Consider the following 25,331-nt stretch of genomic DNA (forward strand, 5'->3'; position numbering starts at 1 on the left):
AGTCAATAACAATTAAAGAAAAGCAAATGACTCGCAAACATACCAAAAAAAGAACATTTCAACAAACATGTGACGCATGATTACAAGAACAGCATGCGAGTCTCAATGGCAGCCAGAAAATTAGAAAACGGTGAGAGGAAAATATCCGACGTTTACTGCAGAAGTGAGAAAATAATTTTTTTCCCCTCTATTTTTGTTCTGAAGCATTTGTGCTCAATGAGCAGCAGTGAATGGACAGTACATTGTGAAAATAAGAAAAAGCAAAAAACTTTGATTTAGTACAGTGCTCAGTGATCATCAGTGATTATTCACAAACCTGTTCTCTTGAAGTCTGCGCACAACTTGAGCCGCTTACGTATGCTGCTTTCTGAGTGAGAAGGGAACGCCTTCTTTATATCTTCCATTTTTATTCGCCTCGGGCTGTCCGTGCTTTTCCAGAATAACCTATATATGAATACCTGATAAAAAAGAGACAAACAATGATCAAATCGATAAGATGTAAACTACATTGTAAACATTACTGTAGGTTGTACTCAAATTTCTGCAAAAAATTCTTTTTTCTGTGCTTAATGCTGTCAGCATGATGGCATGCACTTTTGCTTTTCGAGGATAAAAAGGCACCATGTTCCTTGCGACACCAGATTTCAAGTTGAAACCCGCGTTAGGCACTTGACATTTAACTTTGCAGTTTTTAAAATTTAATCTTGAGTAAGCATGGATGGACATTTTTTTTTTTAGAAAAGTGCAGGTAGTACAGTAGAGTACATACATTTCCTCCCTTATGCTGGCTGTGGGAGGAAATGGTCTTAGTAGGACGTGTTGCTTGGCCAGTCAGTTTATAAGTCAACTGCCGATTTTTTGGATGCCCGGTTTTCCAGACATGCTCGAAAATTTGGATGCTTTTGCAGCACCGTCACTAGCCCCATAGGCGCCACAATGTATAAGAATTAGAGCTGTGCGAATAGCAAAATTTCGGGTGCGAAGCGAATTCGAATAATAAAGATTGAGTGCGAATCGAATCGAATAATTTCGAATAATTTTCGAATATTTCTCAAACATTTTTCGAATATTTCGAAGTGAAATTACAGAAAAAGTTGCAGAGAATCCCTAAGTATGTTCTTGTGAGATAGCAACATGAAAGTGTTTCTTTTCGCTAGGTTGATGAAGTGCTGGTGGGGTCATATTTCATAGTTGTCTTTCTTATCGAGAATGAGGCAATGTGGAGGCCGAATTGTATTTATGTACATGATTTGGTGCAACCAAAGTGTTGCCGACAACACTTCACACGTGATAGGCAGAGATGCCATTTCCTCAGCCTCTCCTCCTCTTTCAACTGCTGTGGAAGGCCAACTGATGTGGCGGACAAGGGTGTGCTCCCTTCAAGTCCGGAGTTCCAAATCTGCCTCGTAGACGTCGATATGTAAGAACATCTGAAATTTTGGATGCTAAAAAGCTTCGGTGTCCAATTTTTCGGACTTCCTGCCCAAATTTCAGGCCCAAAACAGCATTAATTGAGCCCCCAACTCTGCCACATCTGTCATCTCCATATTGGAACCAGCGTTTTCTTGAGTTAATACATTTGCGACCGTAGCGGAGCTTGAAAGGCAGCTTTGCCGCAATACGGGAGTGTGATGAGGTGAAGCATATTGAAAATCTAGGGACCACTTCCAAACGGACGTTGACTGTTTCTTGGCTAAGTTCGACCGTAACGGACCTTGAAAGGCAGCTTTGCCGCAATACCGGGGTGTGAGGAGGTGAAGCATATTGAAAATCTAGGGACCACTTTCAATAAGACGTTGAGTGTCTCTTGGCTAAGTTCGACCGTAACGGAGCTTGAAAGGCAGTTTTGCCGCAATACGAGAGTGTAATGAGGTGAAGCATATTGAAAATCTGAAGGGGTCACTTTCAACCGGACGTTGACTGCATTTGTCTTTGGGAAGTTCGAATAGTTCGAATAGTAAAATTTCAGTGCGAATCGAACCGAATAGCAAACACTATTCGAAAAATATTCGAAATTTCGAATATTCGCACACCCCTAATAAGAATGTCTGAAATTTCGGACGCTTAAACTCTTCGGCGTCCGATTTTTCGGACTTTCTGCCCAAATTGCAGGTCTGAAAGGCATTAATTGAAGGCCCCCACCTCTGCCGCGTCTATCATCTCGCAGGTTCGAACCAGCGCTTTCGCGCGTCGATCTGTTTGCGACAGTAGCGGAGTCTGAAAGTCAGCTTTGCCGCAATGTCGAAATGTTATGGGGTGGAGCAGATAAGAAATTCAAAGGGGACGCTATAACGGTGCCGTGCGGCTATGTCTTTACGGATCAGCAGCGGAAATGCACGGAGGCGTGATGGCGGCAGGTGGCAAACGCGCCAGTACAGCTTAATCGCTGACAACCCTTATGATAAGCATCTTCAGTTAACTGCTCGGCAGTGCATGTGGCATAGTGCAGTTGCATGCGTACTGCGTGCATTAACAGGCGAGAACCGAAACGTGCCGCGCTGCCATTCATGCTGCCTCTTTGTGCGAGACCGCTAAGTGTGCCACACAGACGCGTTGCCTTCACGAACAACACCAGCTCGCCATTGCCGCGCCCATGTGCGGCCGGGAATGGAGTGGGCATCACGAACCCTTTCATGACAAATGCGTGCGTATGGTACCGCAGCAGTACAGTGACGGCGTCAGCCTAGTTGGCGATGTGCTGCACACAACTGGAGACGATCAGTTTCACACAGCAGCAAATGCTGCGTATCGGTGGAGATTCGGTGATGTGTGTGCGCATCACCGAATCGTTTATGTGCGCTCGTTTCATGGGGTAAGTGTTTTCCCAATGCTCACGCATAGGGGAAAGCCGGACGAGTAGTCCGCTCTTCCGCCACAGTCTGTGTTCGTCGTCATCGTTTACAAACGTTCCATGCGAGAGAGCCGTAATCTACTCCGCGCTTTGCTGTTATCAGCGGCGCTCATCACGATTCACGAGACGCAAATTTGCAAGTGGCAGTTGGCACGTAGTTAAGCAGGGTTCGCGGCAGGTACCGACTGTATTTGCGAGAGCCTGGGTGCACACCAAAATGCCTGATAAGTGTACTAGGAGGCATTAAAGCGATTTCGGACGGGGCTGTGGCAATGTGACCGCTTGAGCGGAATAAAAAAGCACGAATTCGCTTTTTTCGGACTGCCCAATTTTTCAGACGATTTCGCGATCCCTAGGGAGTCCGAAAAATTGGACGTTGACTGTACTTGCAGAACAGAAAAGCACCAAACTTCGTAAAGCATTTCCCGAGTTAACTTTCTACGAATGGTTTCTTTGCATGTTGATAAGTGCCAACAACAAGTGGCCCATCCTAGTACTCTGCATATCATGAAGACAGCTGTGGGTGCTCTAACCTGTATATGTCCAGCAGGGAATTTAAGCATCCTCTCCCAATGAAGCTGTTTACGAAATATATCATAAAGTTGTATTTAGACCACAGCTGCAGAGTGAAGCTTTGGGCTTTCACCACAACACAGTCCCTTTTATGCTTTACCAAGGAGACTAGCCATAGGAAAAGAACACATAGGATGCCAAATCGAAAGTGCCTGCATCAAGTCTTGATTTCCTTTCAAGTTTTACCATGGAGGTTAGCACTGAGAACAAATTAACAATGGTGATGTCAAATTGAAAGCACCTGCAAAAAGTCTCGGACAAAGTTGTTTGCCCGCTTAGAGTTGGGACCTGGCACTTCAAAAAGTGGTAGCTCCTGGCCAACTGTGTAGATCGTCTCCACTTCCCTGATGTAGTAGCTGAAAGAAAAGGAAATATTGCATGCATCCACGTTTTGCCTCAGTCATCAATAGAGTTAGGACCAAAAACTCTGTCCTCTAACTGCCACGGTGTTTACGAAGTTGAACCCAGGCGCACTGAACTTGGGCATGTCGAATGACTGTCTATATCAGGGGTCTCAAACACGCGGCCCGCAGACCTTTCGCTAGCAGCCCATCCTGCACATGAATGTCTTCGTCTGATAATTTTTTTATTTCCTTAACAAGTATGTTCATGAGTATGTTTGAGACATGACTGGTCTCAATCATTTTTTTCGTAAGGCACCTCATGCAGTAACCATGTGCTGAAACGTAAGCATGAAACAAAAACTCTATATTTCAGAATCGGCAGCGTCCAGATTTCAGTAATCTTGGAGATCACTTTCGATATGTTTCTCGCAACCTGACGTCAAATCCCATTCAGAAATGAGCCATATATGAGATATGGGAAAAGCTTTCTTTCAAATGGCAAAGTTAGCTGACATTTTGTTCAACCCTCTCCACCCACTGTCCCCTGCCTTAGCCTTCTGCACTGTCCCGGCCCTCGTGGGAGACTAAACTTTGTGACTGCAGCCCGCTAGCTGAGATGAGTTTGACACCCCTGGTCTATATCGAACAGTTGTAATATCCCCTTGAAAATCCCATGCGAAAGTAGAAAACTGTGCCGTAGACTCTTGTTAAGTCGAGTATGATACCAATCATGTTAGGGGCAGTTGTATTACAGTCGAACCCGGGTATATCGAACTCGCCAAAAAACGTTTATTAGTTCGATATATGGCATAATTCGATATAGGCCCGCTATAGGATTTTGACACAAAGGCACATAACAATAAGAAAAGTACTTTATTAATATGGTGGCTTACTTGCGTGCCCTACTTTGTAACAAAATAGTCCTGGATTTTCTTCTGTGTCAACGACTTCGCTGCCTGCGTCAGCACGCACGCCTCCACGTTGTCCAACGAGTCGGAGCAGCTGAGGCCGCAACCTTCCAGATTCAGGCAATAGCGCCGGACCAACGCAAGTGCACTAATCACTTCGGAGGATGTAGGCAATGGGCCATCGTCAATTTCCTTATTGCTGTCGCTTTGGCTCGTGGTCGGCACAACGTCTGCAACGTAGTCCTCATCTTGTAGCTCACCCATGATGGCGACATCATCGTCCGCACTGACGAACTCGTCGAATGTCGATCCGTCGATAGCTCCCGGGAACTCTGCCAGCTCGCTCCAAACTTCGGCGGAAACACCTGCGGTGTCTTCAATGCTGTCATCGGAATTTGGGGTGTCATCACCAGGCATGCGGAAGCCGTCATGCCTAAAGCAGTTCTGGATCGTCTCCTTCGTGACATCTGCCCACGATCTACTCAACATAGAAAGAGCTCCGAGCAAGTCAATCTTAAGCTCCCTGCCGACATGAAGGTTCTGCAGCAGCCTCTCCACCAGGCGCTTCCGATAGCCGGCTTTCATTGCGCGTATAACGCCTTGATCCAGTGGTTGCAGTACAGACGTAGTGTTTGGGGGCAAAAAACGCAGCTCGATGTTGCTGAAGGTCGTACTGCAGTGGTGCGATGAACAATTGTCCACGAGCAGGCACACCTTGCGATTTTCGCCTACCAAATCATCATTCCACGACGATAGCCACCTGCCGAAAAGCTCCCCGGTCATCCACGCTTTTGAGTTTGCTCGGTAGGTAACTGGAAGCGACAGTGCATTTCGAAAACACTGTGGTGCCGTGCTTTTCCCGATAACCAGAGGTCGAAGCTTTTTCGATCCGTCTAAATTAGCTGCCAACAGCACGGACACACGAGCTTTGTTTGCCTTGCCGCCGCAAGTCTTGTCACCACGACACGGAAGTGTCTTGTTTGGCAACATTTGCCAAAATAGAGCGGTTTCATCCGCATTGAAGATATCTTGGGCTTGATATCTTGCTGCGATATCTCGCCAGTTTTCCTCGAGCCATTTGTCTACGCTGTCCAGGTCCGCCGCTCTGCTTTCACCTGTACAGCTTTGCCAACAATGTCGTGCCGTTCTTTGAACCGTTGGAGCCAGCCTGAACCACCTTGGAAATCGTTCCTGCCAAGCAGGAAAGCAAGGTCCTTGGCTTTCTGCTCGATCATAGGGCCGGACACCGGGATGTTTCGCGACCGAACGTCCACAAACCATTTGTAAACGGCCGCTTCAACATCTTCGTACACAGCAGTGCGCACACGTCAGGCGCCACGGGCACCTGGCCTTTTGTCCGACTTGGCCCTGATGTCTGCCTTGTTCTTCAGGATAGTACTCAAGGTGCTCCTTGGAATTTTGTACGCAGCGGCGACGTCGGACTTCTTTTCACCGCGCTCGACCCGATTTATGATTTCGGGTTTCGCGGCGAACGGCAAATTCTGCCTCTTTGCACAAGCCATGACGACAGCGCGCCAATAAAGTTCACAGAGCACCAACAGGCAACACCACCAGCACGGACCACGCTGAATGAGGACTCGAGGAAAACAGGCAGCAGCAGGCACACAAGCATAAAGAAAGAAAAAATGGCGCTCACTTCTACCGCCTCTGCGCCTCGGAGAAAGCACGACGGCCTCTGATTGGCTGTAAGCGCTGCGAGCGGGCCAGGATCATTTATTGCAGGGGGGTGTTCGCCCGTGCACAACCGGGTCTAAACCGCTTTTTCTAGGGTGGCGCCGGCAGTTTTCCCCGCCACCGCGAGGGAAAGCCAACTTGCTGGGGCACCTTTTAGGCACATGGAGTTTGATATATCGGTTGTCGTTGCTATTTTCGTTCGATGTAACAGTAACTTTTGCTATATATTCTCAATGTAAATTTACCGTGTTTAGAAATTGTTCGATATACGGGATAATTTGATATAAACGGGTTCGATATAGTCGGGCTCGACTGTATGTACATAATCTACTGTATTATGTATGCATGAAAAACGTTCATTAGCACTTATTTATTTATTTATTTATTTGAAAGTACCTTACATGGCCACGTGGGCATTGAGTAAGGGGGGCGTAACAGTCATGCTTGAGATGTCGTATGCTGACCCTTTGTGGTGCGCTGTCGGGAACCAACCACCATAATGGAGCAGCTTGTCCGTTGCCAACAAACACTTTTTTTCCTCCTATGCTATGAAGCTGAATGCTACTTTGCGACTTGCTGACAAACAGCAGTTACAAATATGATTTACATGTGCCTCCATAAGTGACATTCAGAAAGGCACTACAGAGTATACAGAAATATTATGCTCCGTCTGTGAACGTTTTCAATCCCTTAGAAGAATGTTACACCAGAGTCCTTGACAAGAATAGTATTCAAAAAAATTCCTGAAAACTAATATTTTCACAGGAAAGAAACTGCAATAACGCTTTTACATAATGTAGTCACATGCACGTATATGTGACAGATCCCCTCTACACTTAACAACCATTTAATAGTGCTGAAAACTACCGTCAAAGAGGCCACGATTAACTCAGAATCAAAACCAGTCAATTCCACATATATCAGAACCACATAGTTGTGCAACATCTCCCTCTAAAGAAAAAAAGGAGGGGGGGGGAGGGAATAAAAAAGGCTGCAGAAACCATAACTGCTATTTTCCTGGTTTTATGCTCACATAAGTTTCTTGGACAACCAATTTTTTTGTGCCTCTTATTTTCAAAACATAACAACGTTACACTGTTTCAAGGTGGCTATGAAGCTTTAAGAACTGTGAAATGGTTACACCAAACTACATTCAGTACTCACTGCTGCCTGGTACGTATGACGAGGAAGTCCGTGTCTGGAAGGTTGTGCTCATAAATAGGTGCTCGGAAAAGGTTGTTCTCAAAGGCCTGCAAGCTCTGGCCAGGCGCCAGGGAGCCCAGGAAGGGTGAGGTGTGTGCGTAAGCCGTCTCACCATACTTGTACTCGGGTGCCCCGCTATCCTTGCCTGGTCGCTGCACAGTGAAACAAGGCAAACTAATCATCCTGGAGCAAAGGCATAGTACCTACTTGATGTTTTATAATGCACTAGACATGGGTGCGAAATTAAACAGAGCACAGCATCAAGTTGTAACAGCACTGCTGCAGCTGAACGACATTATCTTAGACAGGCAGGAGTCGAGCATATTTGGAGAACAATTGCAAAAGTTCCTTTCTTTCTCGCCTTTTTCAAGTACTTCACCTTTGTTACTGCACTGCAAAACTAAACATAAACGACAAAAGCATGCTTCCATTATGTTAGTCATGAGAACTAATTGCTAAAGCATCGCTGAAATAAGTAACAAATATTTCAGTGCAATGTAGCAATAGTGACCAGAAGTTTTAGAATCTAACTCTCCAGTTATATAAAGGTAAGAATGCCGGCACAATGAAGTTTTATGTCGAAGACAAGATCTGCCGCATAATTGGACGGGAACGCCAACAGTGTCTTTTTGCTGTTATTGTAAGCTATACTGGTACTGTTAGCCCTCAGACAAACAAAAAAATGCTGCATGTGTAACAGTCCAATCTTACAGGATCAGTAGCATTCAAGCCGTTACCTCCTACAAAGGGCACATTCAGCACTTACGTATTTTCTCGCGTATAACCGGCACCCTCAACAGAAATTCGCGAAAAATTTTCTAAAAGTGAGCCATGCATATTGCAGCAAAGCTAGCTTCCTTGCGTAGCTGTGAAGCGCCGCCGGAAGTCCACCTTTACAGGCCAGAATTTGTCTTTCTTGTAGGGGTGTGCGATTCGAATATTCGTCGAATATTACATTAGAAATATTCGTATTTGATTCGAAAATCGTGTATTCGAAAAGTTTCGAATATTCGATAACTTTGAATATTAAAAAAATTCGAATATGCGATTCGATTATCATGCATAAAATAACTCGTCTTCCACATTTCTGCTGCGTTCGTATAGCTAAAAACGTTGCCAAGAGGAGCGATACACATCGTAAGCACACGGAGGCACGATATCTGCCTGCGACGAGCGCCCCAATACGTATGATTTATTGCTGGTGCATCTCCGACGTGCAGCGCTGTTGGCGATCATGTAACCGCACATTTTCAATATTATGCGGCCGTAACATGCCGCACTACCACTCGTTCACTATGCGGGACCACTTCTGAAGCAAGAGAGTGAGCCAAGTGAATGGTGGCGGACTGTAGGCACCTTCAGATACCCCAGTCTGGCAAAGCTTTGCCCCATGTACCGCCCTATACCAGCCACTTTTGTTCCAAGCGAGCGTGCGTTTTCAGTGGCAGGGGGGGGGGTGTCTTTGTTAGAAGGGAGCGCCTGCTGCCTGATCATGTGGAGCAACTCGTATTTCTTCATGATAACATCTAGTCATTACTTTCATTGTGCCGTGATATTTGCTTGCGTTGTGATGCGCATTGTGCTAGCCTGGACATTGTGTTCTGGAGATAGCAGTGTATGTTTTGTTGCTAGTCAGGCTGTTAATGTTTTTTTTTTTTTTTCAAATAGCTACATGTTAAATAAAATATTGTTACTGTGGAGCCATTTTTCCTTTGATATTCGATATTCGATTCGATATTCGAAGGTGGATATTCGTATTTGATTCGTATTAGAAAAATTTGATATTCGCACACCCCTACTTTGTTGTTATGACTCAAGCTCAATTTCTAAAAAACATTTTTGTGCAGGTTATGTGCGACAAAATACATCTAACTTATTATACGAAGGGAACGTGATAGGTGGCTGTACTTTATTAATTCTACTTAGTGTAATATGCTGTGCCTGTGGTCACATGCCAAAAGCATTCTACATAAGCTGCCTGAACATTATGCTAGTACATGAATTCAGCGTGTACTCCTGTATTAATTAGGGGTGTGCGAATATTCGAAATTTCGAATATTTTTCGAATAGTGTTTGCTATTCGATTCGATTCGCACTGAAATTCTACTATTCGAACTTCCCAAAGACAAATGCTGTCAACGTCCGGTTGAAAGTGGCCCCTTCAGATTTTCAATATGCTTCACCTCACTACACTCTCGTATTGCGGCAAAGCTGCCTTTCAAGCTCCGTTACGGTCGAACTTAGCCAAGAGACAAAGTCCGGTTGGAAGTGGTCCCTAGATTTTCAATATGCTTCACCTCCTCACACTCCCGTATTGCGGCAAAGCTGCCTTTCAAAGTCCGTTACGGTCGAATTTAGCCAAGAGACAGTCAACGTCCGTTTGGAAGTGGTCCCTAGATTTGGAATATGCTTCACCTCATCACACCCCTGTATTGCGGCACAGCTGCCTTTCAAGCTCCGCTACGGTCGCAAATGTTTTAACTCAAGAAAACGCTGGTTCCAATATGGAGATGAAAGATGTGGCAGAGTTGGGGGCTCAATTAATGCTGTTTTGGACCTGAAATTTGGGCAGGAAGCCCGAAAAATCAGAAGCCGAAGCTTTTTAGCATCCGAAATTTCAGATGTTCTTATACTATATTGATGTCTATGAGGCAGATTTGGAACTCTGGATTTGAAGGGAGCATACCCTTGTCCGCCACATCAGTTGGCCTTCCACAGCAGTTGAAAGAGGAGGAGAGGCTGAGGAAATGGCATCTCTGCCTATCACGTGTAAAGTGTTGTCGGCAACACTTTGGTTGCACCAAATCATGTACATAAATACAATTCGGCCTCTACATTGCCTCACTCTTGATAAGAAAGACAACTGAAATATGACCCCACCAGTGCTTCATCAACCTAGCGAAAAGAAACACTTTCATATTGCTATCTCACAAGAACAGAACCCCGCTGATACGTTTTTGAAGGGACCGTAAGAAAATAAACGTAAGAGACGGGAAACGTAAGAGCCGAAAAACAGGAAAAACGGCAAAATATTTAGTGGTACAGAATTTTATTTCAATTCTTACGAGCAGCACGAAAATTGGCGCGCTCAGCCGCGATCTAGTCAATGAATAGAAACGCGGAGCTTAGGACGGCCTCATCCACAGAAATGTAATCAACGTATGTGATTTTTTTAACACCAACAGCTGTAGGCATGAAAGAACTAAGCACACGCAATCACGACCGGCGCGGCGAGTCCAACCGCGAACCGCACGCACGACCGTGCGAGCTCCAACCAGCTCGAACTCCTCCCGCTCTCCGACAAATAACGATGATGATGAGTATACGCCAACGCGATGGCAGAAGTGAATGCCAATCTCGAAGGCCTTGCTTTCGCATGCAATTACGTCATACACGCCCTGTTTGTGCAATACAAATCTCAAAGGCTATGCTTTTGTCAATAGTAAATGCCAATCTCGAAGGCCTTGCTTTCGCGAGCAGTGACGTCATAGACGCCATCTTTGCAATTTGAATCTCGAAGGCCATGCTTTTGTTTGCATCAATTGAAAGATTCTGTTGCTTGCGCCTCTCATGCGGCTAATATTACGGTCAAACGAGGCCAAGCTGCGTGAAAATGCACCATGGCTGCTCTCTTTGGTAGTCACTCGGTCGGCTCCGAGCGCACTTCGCGACGTATCATACGGGAACGGTCCGACAGTTACGACGTAACAGCGGTGTTCCCAATACATTGTATCCTATGGGAGCTATGCCGGGACCGGTGGAAAACGACGTAACAGCCGGGAAAACGCAGCAGTGAGGAACGTAACAGCGGGGTTCTACTGTACTTAGGGATTCTCTGCAATTTTTTCTGTAATTTCACTTCGAATTATTCGAAAAATGTTTGAGAAATATTCGAAAATTATTCGAAATTATTCGATTCGATTCGCACTCAATCTTTATTATTCGAATTCGCTTCGCACCCAAAATTTTGCTATTCGCACAGCTCTAGTATTAATCCTACTTCCAGCAGTGCTGACACGAAATAACAATATTTCTCATGGCATGCCATGATTGCTTACCTGGCCTACTGAAACTACAAGGAATCACCATTGAACCTGCAGGCAGAATTTAACACACTATGCCGTTAAGCTATGCATGCTGTTGTCGACATGCAAACATGAAAATTGTTGACAGCGAGGAAGCGGCGTAGGAAACTGCCACTGGTGGCAGACAATATGCGTACCCTCTTGTAGTAGTTCTTAATCTTGGTGGCCATGCCCACTTGCATGACCAATGGAGGATGTTCTTCAGAGTACTCCGAGAGGATGACCTCCCCATCCCGACCTGTCAGGTCTTCAGCGGTCCGCATGAAGAACATTTCACCGCCACCAGACGCTTGACGCTCTTGTTCTCGCATCTGTTCAGAGGAAGGGAAAAGGGTGACAGCAGCGACTTTCTTAGTAATTGGGGAATGCCAACAGGTCAAAGACATGCCAATAACAGTAATTAAGCTGCATCCTCATTGTGCCTCCTGGTTATTATAAATGTAGGGGGTTTCATTTGTTCGTACAGAGCTTGTGAAGTGTATTTCATACAAAAATGGAGAATTTTCTTTGTTCTAATCTGCACTGAGACGTTAATACAACTCTTCAACATAAAACAATGATGTCAAGCAAGTAATACTAAAGTTTACTTATTAAAGTGTGAATCCTTAATAAATGCTCAGTTTAGTGCATGGCCTGTGCCAGAGGACAAATGACAACAGGCCAAAAAAATATTGTTACGAAGATGAAGTGAAGGAAGACGAAGAGCTGGAGAAGCTGACTGGCGAGTGTGGTGTTCAGCCATCTTGACTCTTTTTTACAATTCTCATTTTACCTCATTGACCTCATTTTAGTTGTTACAATGTGCTCAGTTAACCTCAGATTTGTCACCAAGCTTTACAGTGAGGGATCTCAGGATAAAATATGCAGTATTGTAATACTATCCGCCAGCAATTTTGTTTTCACTCGTTAGACCCTGATGCTTGTTGGGTTTTCCGATTTGTCTCAATAACAGCCACATGTAGTGAAATGTGCGGTGATATTGCTGCTGTCTCTAAAGGCTTGGCCAATGATTCAATACCTACCCACTGTGGTTACTTGAATCTAAACCCCGAGGCACATGCCGGTATCACTCCAACTATATTTGGACAGGACTAGCACAAAAAGCGCAAATGTAGTTCAGCGTATTAATGACACAGGTTTGACTCAAAACAACAGCGGACATATTTCGACGGGTGGCAGAATGGGAGAACGCTCGTGTACTTAGATTTAGGCACACGTTGAAGAACCCCAAATGTTCAAAATTTATTTAGAGCACGGCACTATGGTGTGTTTGATGATTACACTGTAATATTGGCATGTAAAACCCCAGGATTTAATAAATTTATAATTATGTGCTTTATGACAGTACCAACATCTCATACCTGACAACGTGCCGCAGAAACAGCGCATTGTTCTTGCATACAAAGAGGCCCAGAGCATTCAACGTGCCCACCTTGGCTTTCTTCTTGATATGCTTGAGTAGTGGGATGACACCGTGCGGTCCAGGTTGTGCCAGAGCACCGTGTGAATAGCGCTTCAGCGTCGGCCGGTGGAATGACCGAAGCTTGAGTGGCCCCATGTGTGTGGGGAAGAAGGGGGCTCGCAGCTCAATGGCCGGAATAGAGTGCTGAATCAGGTTACCGCCCACGTTTGGCTTGAGGGCAGAGTCCTGTGTCAGCTTGGGGTTGTAGAACTCGTCATTGGATATGTTGTATGGGTCCTTCTCCATGGTCTGCACGGGAGGCTGCAAAAAACATGGATAGACAAATGTCTAGATGTAATGGTGACATGAAAACCCACGTAAAAACTTACACAAAAACAGCACATTATATATTACGATGCATCGGAAGAATATACTATTACAAGGAAGACAAAGAGCAGTGCTCGGACTCAGGCAAAGCAAGATTAAGAGTCAAAACAATGCAACGAAGATCTTGTTTTAAGTAGCGCCGGTCAGGTCGTGCAAATACTATTTTTAATAGGATTTCAGCTACGTTTCGTTTGGTGCAGGCGTGGCACCAGTTTTCACTGAAATGTCATTTCGATGCAAAACATTGGACGACTTCATTTCTAGGAATAGCGTCTGTATACTCTCTTGAAATCTATGGCATGAATACGGAAATGAAGGCAAAGCGGAGAGACTTACCGGGCTGGGAGGTTCTGGCTCTGCGATGACGCCCGCTTTTCCCAGGAGGATTCGTGACTTGCGTACCATATCCTTGCGAATGGAATTGAACAGCTGCACCGCCAACTTCGTTACTACTATCCACACCACATGCCGTTCATCACAAGACCGAAACAACATGCAGAAAATGTAACTTTGTAAGGCACCATACTGGACTAGTTGGCTCTTGCAGAATTGAAGTGTATAGTAGCTCAACTTATTGAATGAGAACAGAACTGAAGGACATACGTATTTTGTCTGTTTTTTGCTTCTGTCCTCGACAGAAGAGTTGCGCTTTTATAATCTGAACCATTTTGAAGTAAATTCAAATATGCAAGCCAGAAAAGCCACACTTCGTTTACTCCTGAACTTTTAAGTTGTAATTAGGGGTGTGCGAATATTCGAAATTTCGAATATTTTTCGAATAGTGTTTGCTATTCGATTCGATTCGCACTGAAATTTTACTATTCAAACTATTCGAACCTCCCAAAAACAAGTACAGTCAACGTCAGACTGAAAGTGCCCCCTTCAGATTTTTAATATGCTTCACCTCATCACACCCCCGCATTGCGGCAAAGCTGCCTTTCAAGCTCCGTTACGGTCGAACATAGCCAAGAGACGGTCAACGTCAATTAAAAGTGGTCCCTAGATTTTCAGTATGCTTCACCTCATCACACCTCCGTATTGCGGCAAAGCTGCCTTTCAAGCTCCGTTACGGTCGAACTTGGCCAAGACACAATCAACGTCGGATTGAAAGTGGTCCCTAGATTTTCAATACGCTTCACCTCATTACACCTCTGCATTGCGGCAAAGCTGCCTTTCAAGCTCCGCTACCGTCGCAAATGTATTAACTCAAGAAAATGCTCGCTCCAACATGGAGATGAAAGATGTGGCAGAGGTGGGGGCTCAATTAATGCTGTTTTGGAACTGAAATTTGGGCAGGAAGTCTGAAAAATCAGAAGCCAAAGCTTTTTAGCATCCAAAATTTCAGATGTTATTATATGTCGATGTCTGCAAGGCAGATTTAGAACTCCGGACTTGAAGGGAGCACACCCATGTCCGCCACATCAGTTGGGCTTCCACAGAAGTTGAAAGAGGTGAGGCTGAGGAAATGGCATCTTTGCCTATCACGTTTAAAGTGTTGTCGGCAACACTTTGGTTGCACCAAATCATGCACATAAATAGAATTCGGCCTCTACATTGTGCTTCAACCTAGCGAAAAGAAACACTTTCATGTTGCTATCTCATAAGAATATGCTTAGGAATCCTCTCCAAAATTTTTTTCTGCAATTTCACTTCGAAGTATTCGAAAAATATTCGAGAAATATTCGAAAAATATTCGATTCGATTCGCACTCACACTTCAATATTCAAATTCGCTTCGCACCCAAAATTTTGGTATTCGCACAGCTCCAGGCGTAATATTAAACTGCCGGCGTCCCTATGTTGTCTAGGTCGTAACTGCATAAACAAAACTCTGAGCTTTAAGCCATGGGCTCACTGTAAGTTTTTTTGATGCTTGCCGTTAATGCATGATGTCCAAGTCTGTCAATATTTATTTTGTTTCATTTCATTTTGTTTATTTTTTATTTACATAATATAATCTCACTTGCCTCTACAATGCCTTGGCATTTAAGGGTATTTCAAACAATTAAATAAATTATACACGCTTGTTCACACAACAATGTGCGCATAAAAAAGAAAACAAAAACTCCTTTCATATTAGCCTGGCAGATTGGGCAGCTTCTTTCTAGCCGCTTTTAGACCTTTTAGAGCTAAAGACCTGAAAACCACCTGCCAGTGGGACTGCTCAGATATATTCAGCACACGGAAACCAGCGACAAGTTTAGGAAAAGTAGGCGCTCATACAAAATCAGCACAGCTCTGGGGATGACACTAGCTCTTTCTTTCTATTAAAAAGAAGAAAGAAAAAACTGTGGCTAACTGTCAAGCCATCTCAGGCACAACTGTCGACAAGTCATCACTCGGGTTAAACCCCTTGTCAATGAATGTCTTGTTTAGCAATTCAGGCATACGCAATTAGTTACAAGCAGTACCTGGTTACTCCGTACAATGGCAATACAATAAAGTAGGCAACAATTAACTGTAGCCTCCACTTGCTAATTCTCCATCCTCAAAAAAAAAAAAGGAAAAAAAGAAAAGAAGAAAAAACAGTAAGAACATTTCTGCTTGGCTTTCATCCTTGCCCTCTCAAACTGAAAATCTGCTTCAATCCTACTGGTTCATTCCTGTGTATGCTCTCTAACTGATGCGCATATAATGTGTCATTTGCTGAGGTAACATTTTCCCTTCATTTAGCTATGGCCAGCGACCTTAGAGAAAGGATGAACACATCCATTGAACAATAGCCTACCAAGCAATCTCAACTACTTACTGACTCAACTATGCATGAAAGCTGCGTTCTGGTTCTGCCACAAACGGCAGTGGGTCAACTTGCCACACAAAATCAAGAGACTTAATGCACACATGCAAATGAAGGAACACGAAGCACATGCAGGAAATGAAGAGCAAAAGACACACATGCGACATACACATGCAAAAAAAAAAAAAGGAAGAAGAGAGAAAGAAAAAGCTGTAGACAGTGTAAAAGCAAGCAAATGGAAACCTTCCGTATAAAAACGATGCCAGAGACTGTTAATGTGTTGTCCACTCCAAAGCTTTCATCAGAAAGGAACCTTTTCATTAGGTGATACACATTTCATCAAGACAACTAAGATGCAAAAACATCAATCATTGCAGCGGCTTTCATTGTAGCTGACGAAAGAAAAATTCTAAAAAGAAGTACTAACTTATTATCTAGGTTTCAATCTTTATATGACAGAAACAATAGTAAGTGCATATAGTGAGCTACCTAATTGTGCAATTGTTATTTAAACAAATTGTATGGTCTCACGATGTAGTTTAAAAGGAAGCTTTGTGCTTTTTGAGCAGAATTGTGCTTATTGTTGACGGCTAGAGCTCAAAAAAAAAAAATTTATGGCTGTTATCCCTTTAAAGGCGCCTAAATTCTAGAGCTGAAGTTCTACATAGACAATGCCCCATTGTCCCTTCTTGGCCTATATATTTTTATAAACAAAACTACAATAACATAAAAGAAGCTGAGCATCACAAATAATAACAATAATTATAATTTATACGAGACCATGGTCTCACACCTTTTACAGCAGGCAGCAGCAAGGAACATCATAGTATACAGTAAAACCTCGGTGATACGAATCTCGCAGGGTCACCAAAAATATTCGTATCATCCGAAATTCGTATCACCAGAAAACATGGTGGAATATTAGTATGCGACAAAAAAAGGTTGGCACATGTTTTGATTTATATTGTTTCTCAGAGCCGCAGCAACGTTATGAGCAGCTCTGAATGATTGCCAGTCAAGTTTTTAGATGTCAGCGACCATACTTGTACTCATATCACAGTGGTGTTGGGGGATGTTTTTCGGGAGATTTACGGCTGTGCCTGCACAATAGGGAGATTTGCTCAAAATTCGGGAGTCTCCCGTGCAAATCGGAGTTGGAAAATGTGCACGTACACGTAGCGAGGCCTAGCGCCTTCACCAAGACCAAGACCATCTACTTCGTCTCTTGGGGTCCTCGTACCCCTTTCATAGGATGCCTCATTGCAAGGACATGGCTTGCATCGACGTGGCAGGCACGTGTTCACACAGTACAACGACGCTGCTGCCTCAAGCACAGCAGCACGCGTCGACGCATTGGAAAGAAAAAAAAGAGAGACCTGCCACGCCAATGCCATCTGTAATCTAAACACGAAAGCGCATTAAAGTCTCCAAGATTTGCGCGCACAATCTCGGAGGCAACGACGCACCACTGATGGTCACGCAGCCAGTATTCCCGCGCCCGCACGTGGTTTCCGCGTCATCTGCGAGAGCACCTGTTCTTACCTGCGCTAGTGTACGTTCGTATCAAACGTCGCAGGGTGAAAATAGGTTCGCAACAACCGTACTCCATTACATTGCAGGCTAATGGGACTTGGCCGGGCCCACAGGAAAATTCGTATCACGCTGAAATTCGTACGAGCTGTGATCGTATCACTGAGGTTTTACTGTACATTGTAATTGTTTCTTAAGCCTATTCAGACCAATACCCTCAAAATGTTGCACTTTTCTATTCTGAAGTTAGCAAGAAACTCAAAATCTGTGAACAGTTCTGCAAGTGGACAACACAGCTTTATCCCACAGCAAAGGATGCAAGGAAGACATGCACACACAAGCGCCAGGTCCGGCATGCGACTCTCACGTCGGCCGTGACATAAGAGCGGCCAATGGGCACAAAAGCGGAAGCCGTGCCAGAAGGTTTGAGAGCCTGCACAGGAACAGGCATGCGACCACAGGGGGGACCAAAACCCCCGGAGCGTGCTGGGTGAGGAGCATAAGGAGTTGACACAGCAGTCACACCTGACGTCGCGGGAACAGAATTAGAGCCCGGTGCCTGGATGAAAACACAGCAGGGACAGTGACGCACTTTTCCACTAAGGCTTCTCTTCATGCTACTGCTTTATTGGAGATGCGAATTATTGCTACAGTGAAATAAGGAAAAAGCAGAGCAATGAGAACCTTATGCAAAGTACCATTACAGCGTTCCACTTCTGAGGAACTGGCAGGACGTGGTTAACAAAAACGTTTGAGACATAGAGAGACATTAACAAAAACGTTTGAGTGCTTACATTCAGGCACACATTTAATAGCCCAATGAGTGAAACATAATCAGCAGTTCTCCACTATGGCATACTTTGTGGTACACAGTGATGTTAAAGACCATCACTCATTCAAATCAATTGGAAATACTGTGTTAGGATAATGTTCATGACTGCTATAAATATGACACTGAGGCTGACCTTTAGACACACAAAAAAATAACGTTTAAATATTAATAATAAGAAAAAATTACATTAGGCTGGCCAAGGGTTTTAAAGTAAATAAACATCTGTTAATTTATTAACTGCCTTTGCAGAGCCCTATTTCACTGCCACCATGGGCAGAATTAGATGAAAAAATTGAATGCCATTTGCCAACACATCAGTGATTCAATGATGGCAGCACATGCCCTACTTTGCACTTTAGGTACATAAGGAAAACCACTAATGAAATATTGTGCCTTCAAAAGTCTGGCTCTATTATAAAACAGTGTAGTTCCATTATAGTCCTGGGACATTTCAAAAATAGTACAAGCTGCATCTTCAGACTGAAAATCACAGAAGCCATGACATTCACGCAAGTACAGTCGTGGTGAATACATTGGTATTCAAAGGAGTGCCGTGTATTCACCATATCATCCATTACTTAATCACACATTCTCTTTTTGTAATAGTCTTTTACTGGTTCACATCTAAATGATTATCCGGCGGCCAGCTAAGAAGGTCTTATGCAATGTGCTACGAAGCTAGCCGGCACCGTCGCCTGTGCTTTTCTCAGAACTGCTGCTGTACCTCTCAGAAATGAATTCCTTTTGGGTTAAAGTGAATGCTAACATAACATTTTACAACTCCACATTTTGTAGAGTTGACTAAAACAAAGACATCAAGTTCATCGTCAAATACATTACCAAAAGCTTTTTAAATCTGTCCTAGCTAGAGGAGAATGCACAGCACATTAAAGTGATTTTAATTGCAGCATAAATCAAACATTTCGTATAAAATAAACTCGAAGGTAATTTATGCCCTCTGATCCTCTCTTGTGTGAACCATTACTTTTAACATTCATATTCTGGTCAATGACCATGAGAACATGTCTGTTTCAGCAACAGGAAGTAAAAAAAAATGATCCCCATTAAGGCCTGTTTCATCCGTAATAGTTGAATCAGCTTTACATGAGCTGCCTTTACAAAGCCAAGCTTGCTTTTCAGGTTAATGTGTAAGGCTCCACACATCCCCCACTTTCCCTTCCAGTCCTCCCCAACACACATAAACATCTGCCTGCACAGATTTTTACAGTAACGTAGAAACATGCCTTCACCTTTTTCTCTTTCACTGGTTCAGCATTTGCACGTGAATTTGGGTCTGGATCGTCAGGCACACCCAAGATGATATTCTCATCGTTAGGATCCAAGGTCAGAATCTGTGGCTCCGGCTTCTTCACCATGGCCTGTAGTCGAAATGACAAAAAAGCTTGCATCATTCACCCTTTCAATGCGCCCAAGGCAAGTGAGTATGCAGATTGTTCAAAGGCCCACAATAAAATTCAGACCTGTGCATCCCAGATGACTTCGTCTTCCCAGCAGCCATAAACGAGTTCTTCGTTTTCAACAGGAAAGATGGAGTACCACGTGTCGTCTCTGTCGTCGCCTGGTTCCGACTCTGCACGTAGTGTGCATGTGGTCTTAGTTAATTGTTTTATTTGCCTCTCTGCACACTGTTTACAGTTAACAACTAATTTTCCTGATGTGGCTGATCATTCGAATGCCTCTGTGGAACTTTCATGTACCCAAAGAGCTAATTTATCAGGACGTATTCTGCAAATATTTGTGGTCAGATTTTTTTTTGGGCATCCTACTGTGACCGCAGGTTCGAAACGGCATTAATCAAAGCCACCACAGCCGCCATGTTTGCTCAAACATGGTGGCAGCGGTGGGTTCTCAAATAATAATAATAATATCTGGGGTTTTACGTGCCAAAACCACGATATGGCTCTGAGGCACGCCACAGTGGAGGGCTTCGGAAATTTCGACCATCTGGTGTTCTTTAACGTGCACTGAAATTGCACAGTACATGGGCCTCTAGCATTTTACCTCCATCAAAATCTTACTGCCGCGGCCGGGAGCGAAACCGCGACGTTTGGGTCAGCAGCTGAGCACCATAACCGCTACACCACCACGGCAGACGTTGGGTTCTCAAACAAAGGACAGTTTGCTCATATGAGAAAGGAAACTATCTGGGTGTTTCACGCTCCACGAGAGAAAGCAATCAGAATAGGGAACTCACTCTGCAGTCCAGACTTGGCCCCTGCCTTGGCTAGCATACCCTGAGTCATGCCCTTCTGAGAGGCACCCAACAGGGCTGCTCCAGAGACACTTTTGGCTGAAACAAGAAAAGCGAATTATGACTAAACCCAAGCTTAAGAATGTGTTCCAGTACTCATCGTAGACGGCTAGACAGCTAAGCGGATAGCAGTCGTCTTAAGTATCATTCCAATTCTGATGAACTGAGCGAAAGAGAGAGCTTTGCGAAGACAGCATCGAAGTAAAATATAATGCAGGCTACTTAGCTGTTCAAACAAGATGCTGGTTACCAAGCAGGATGCTTGGAAACTTGCCACGAAGATTGTCTGCTCATCAGATGAGGCAGTGACACTTTCTTATGCGCTTAAGTGAGTTTCAAAAAATAATGATTTTATGTGCATTGCTTATCTTTCTCTTGTCAACGCGAGATGGCTTTACGCCACACAGATGCCTTCCAGACATATTCCACTACATACGCATATGACTCGGGCTCAAAGCTGTCGTCCAAGCTGTCAATATAGACTGTCTACAATGCTGGCCAGAATCGAAGCACAAGCTAAGATGCAGTACACACAATGTGACTACAGACTGAACATAAAAAATTAGGGATGGGCGAATAGCAAATTTGAGGTTCGAAGCGAATCCGAAGCGAATAGTGATTTGGTCGAATAATTTCGAATCGAATAGTTCGAATAGTATATAATGCATATTATTATGAAAAATTAGCATTTTTGTCATGACCCTTGCACAATAATTAAGAATTGGAACTAGGTATGAGTGGATGTCACTTTTTTGGTTCGAAATGAAGTGGAAGCAACCTTGAATAGTATCAAGATTTGAATTGCAATGGGTGCAAGTTAGAAGTGGAACAATATGTTACAATTTAAAAATTACTATACTTAAAGCATTTAAGCCCATATAACACGCTTTTGAACTTAAAAAAATTCTGTACACTTAACCTTGAAGTGTGGCTTTGCGGCACTGCAGATTTCTCCTGTGAAGGTGGTTTCACGGTACAGCAACCCGACACTGCAGTGAAACCACCTTTACAGGGAGTTATGTGCGGTCAAACATACATATATTAGTTCATTTCGAATACTTCGAAATTTCAAATAATATAAATTCGTATCGAAGCGAATTCGAATACTGTAATATTCGTTCGAATATTCGAAACGTCCGAATATTCGCCCATCCCTATAAAAAATGTTGAAAATAAGGTCTTGAGATAATCACTGCTTCACCAGCATAAACTCGTTAAGTGTTTTTTTTACTGCCACCTTTAATGCATGAAATGCACACAACTTCACCCAAAGCAACGCACCTTGCTGACTAAATGCCGACGCCGTTCTATTGAGGATTGAAGGAACCCAGCCAGCTGCATTGTTCTTATTGTTCAGTTTGGCCAGAACCTGTGTACGAGACAGGGACGTGGTTAAAAAAATTATTGCATGCAAAGCAACGCTGGTCATAACTGACATTATCGCAGACTGCCTTTTACGAAGATGCTGTATTGATCGTTACAAGAATATTGAAAACTCATTTGCTTTTGTGTTGAGAGAAGCAACTTGCATTTATTAGAACCTTAACAGAGGTCAACAAAATGGAGAGAGGGAGATAACTTTATTACCAGATAGCCAAAGAACCTCTGGTTTACTGGCATATCTTCCTAGATGTCCTATTGGGACACTTGTAGGCTGGCCCTATTAAATAACGCCATGACATGATTGGATGCTTTTGTGTATGGACATGTTGAAGAGCATTCAGTATACCTTCAGCCTTCTCAAATGAATAGACGAGAACACGCTGACATATTAGCTTATAATTATGCTCTCAGATACGTCATGGCCAGCCTCATATGAAGCATCACATATATTGCAAAGTGTTTTTTTTTTTATCCCATGTTCACACGTCAATGCTCAAACATAGCCCGTCATATATGACAGATGAACACTTCGGCTATTGTACATGGAAAGCCAGTTATGAGTTGTTGTATTTTTGCCTCCCCAAGGCCGTGGAGACATAATACTGATGCTGCGCATGTGCCTGGTACATCCATATAATTTCTATCGAATTTAAAAAAATGCCCATTTTGTAACTATGTAACAAAGGCAAATAATGCAAGTAAGTAAATATCATTTATGGTGCTGTAAACAAGATAAAGAACAGAAAGCAGGAGGATAACTTCATGTATTAACATCATCCTCATTATTTTTCTTCTCATATTTACTCATAGCCTTATTCAGTAAAGCGACGTAACAGATTTGTTTCTGGGCTCAAGAAATGTAATCTAGACATTCCCAGCTTGTGGTTAAAAGAGTTTGGAGCTAAAGTCAAAACGATAAACACAAACTCCAACCTGAAAAGATGACTTCATGGCAGTGCTTCACAGCTATGCAAGGTAGCTAGCTTCGCAGCAATACGCGGGGATGATTTTTAGAAGATTTCTCGCAAATCATTGCCGAGGGTGCGTGATATACGCGAGGAGATACGGATAGCATGCATGCACCTCACACCTTGTGTTTGATATCTTCTCCATTCCAGATGACATCGTCCTCCCACTGAAGTTGTGAGACCATGAGATAGGCATCATCCGGAAAGTCTTGAACTTCCTTCAGTTGCATGGTGTGTGGAAACTGGTCCCTGTCGTCACTTTCCTGCCAACACCAAGATGGAAAACTTTGCTGCAGCATGGTGTCAGGATTGATGGAACCACAATGAGACTACACTTCGCTTACCTCTCTTTGTTATTGAACTCTACGCATTTCTCCATGACACACTACACTTTCGCACCCACCAATTCTTTAAATTTTTGTCTACATATTAATGAACTTGAAGTTTATCGTATTACATTAAAAGACAGCCAGTTATGTGAGCTGAACTTACCCCTATGCATTTGAAGCCATAATCGAACGTGTCTCCAGTCTCTGGGATCCCATACATGTCATACCATAACTGAGCCGGTCCATATCTCCAATCCGCCACTTGCGGAGACACGTCGGACGAGCGCGACGCTTCGTTCTTGTTGCCCGACGACTGCTCTTCTTCGGGCCGCAGCAATCGCAGCTGGAAAGCAATGTCTATTAATGCCTGAAATGTGGGTGTTAAGTCACAAATGAAGCATACATGCTAGAAGCCAGAACAAGAGCAACTGAATGCATGGTCTGCCAAGCTGCACTAGACATGTACATGTTCAATGCTAGCAACCTACAGATTATTAACCACTTATTTCTAAATTTAATGTAAAGAGGAAAGAAGTAGGCTTTGCAAATTAATTAAAAAGAAGTCACACACTACATAGTTGGTCCATAAAAGATCTTTAACTGCATTAACGCCGAATTCAAACAGTAACTGCTTTATTTGAAAATTTTGAACAGAGACACTAAGGATAAAGACTATATGAGCTTGGATTGATAAAGTAGTGCTTAAAAATTGTCAAGTGAAAAATAAGGTCAGCAAGCAAACTCACTAACAGGACAAGCATGGTACAGTCAAATTAACTGCCCATTTTTTAAGCACTGGTCTTCTAACCTCATCATCTTGCATACACATATCCGGAGGTGGAGGCGAGGCTACATCTAGGCACCACTCGAACTCCTCTGCACGGCCATTCATGGCATCCTGCGATGCTCCACCTATGTCAGAAAATGGGCCTTGCTTCTTCTTTTTCCGTTTACGAACACCCCGCCAGATCTGTGGCAAGCTCGATGGCTTCCCTGGGCCAAACAGTCGTGAAAAGCGCAGCACCTGTAAAAAAAAAGTTGGTGACTGAACCAGTGCACTAACGAAGGTGCTCCACGTTAACACTGCAGTGTGAACGCAACAGCGATATGATGCAGTGACTGACATCATTAGTACTGATGTGACGCTGCTTATCATGCTCCACTTGTTGTTTTTATCATGGTACGAGCATCCACTCAACAAACAATCTCCTAAAGCCAGCACAGTTTCTCAATACGGTTTGTGCCTCTATATTTACACACTCCAAAGGAACACGTGTAAGTAAACCTCAGGATCACCTTAATGCATTTCTCATCGCTTCTGTCATAAATATAAAGCAATTTCACTACAATTACATCCCAAGGTACAGCAACAGCATATTGCAGGCCAGCTACTGGCCAGCAGCAACTCACCTGGCCAGGCCGAAACTCTGGGAAGAGCTCGGTGACATCCAAGTCTGCATATTTGGACGGCAACATGGCTGCCAGTGGGGTGTCGAGGTTGCGTTTTCGGGCTGCCGACGACTCGTCATCCTCGGCCTGTTCCTTGGCATCCTCAGTTCCTTTGCTACCTTTCTCAGCCAGCTGAGAGCCCTGCAAGGGTGCTGGAGCTGGGGGCGGTGGCATCAGTTCCGAGTCTTGAGAGCCTTCTCTAAAGCCTTCTTCCTCGTCTGGCTTTGCCCCACTCTCGCTGTCTGACTCTGTGCGTTAAAAAAGAAATGCTTTTTAGTATCTCCATATACGGTAATTTTTATTTTCTCTCTTCTTTGTCAAGGGGGGTCAGAGGGGGGATGAACGGCTAGGGGTACTTGGTATGCACGTTACACCTTCGTACTG

The 25,331-nt window shown here is 43.8% G+C and overlaps 1 protein-coding gene across 4 annotated transcripts in view; it reads right to left on the reverse strand.

Moving 5' to 3' along the window:
• LOC119383032 (transcription initiation factor TFIID subunit 1) overlaps positions 1-25,331 on the reverse strand; it is a 60,871-nt gene that overhangs the window by 30,934 nt on the left and 4,606 nt on the right. For all 4 annotated transcript variants that reach the window (XM_037651002.1, XM_037650998.1, XM_037651000.2 and 1 more), the window contains 14 exons: positions 24,909-25,195; positions 24,307-24,522; positions 23,662-23,841; positions 23,292-23,432; positions 22,100-22,187; positions 20,762-20,857; positions 20,028-20,137; positions 19,797-19,925; positions 13,785-13,877; positions 13,092-13,382; positions 11,797-11,970; positions 7,536-7,726; positions 3,666-3,780; positions 317-458 (listed from right to left, as the gene is read on the reverse strand). In XM_037651002.1, the coding sequence (XP_037506930.1) occupies positions 317-458; positions 3,666-3,780; positions 7,536-7,726; positions 11,797-11,970; positions 13,092-13,382; positions 13,785-13,877; positions 19,797-19,925; positions 20,028-20,137; positions 20,762-20,857; positions 22,100-22,187; positions 23,292-23,432; positions 23,662-23,841; positions 24,307-24,522; positions 24,909-25,195 (2,253 nt within the window). The remainder of the gene's footprint in view (positions 1-316; positions 459-3,665; positions 3,781-7,535; positions 7,727-11,796; positions 11,971-13,091; positions 13,383-13,784; positions 13,878-19,796; positions 19,926-20,027; positions 20,138-20,761; positions 20,858-22,099; positions 22,188-23,291; positions 23,433-23,661; positions 23,842-24,306; positions 24,523-24,908; positions 25,196-25,331) is intronic.

The sequence above is a fragment of the Rhipicephalus sanguineus genome, chromosome 2 (genome assembly GCF_013339695.2).
Source record: "Rhipicephalus sanguineus isolate Rsan-2018 chromosome 2, BIME_Rsan_1.4, whole genome shotgun sequence".
In the NCBI taxonomy this organism is placed as follows: domain Eukaryota; kingdom Metazoa; phylum Arthropoda; class Arachnida; order Ixodida; family Ixodidae; genus Rhipicephalus; species Rhipicephalus sanguineus.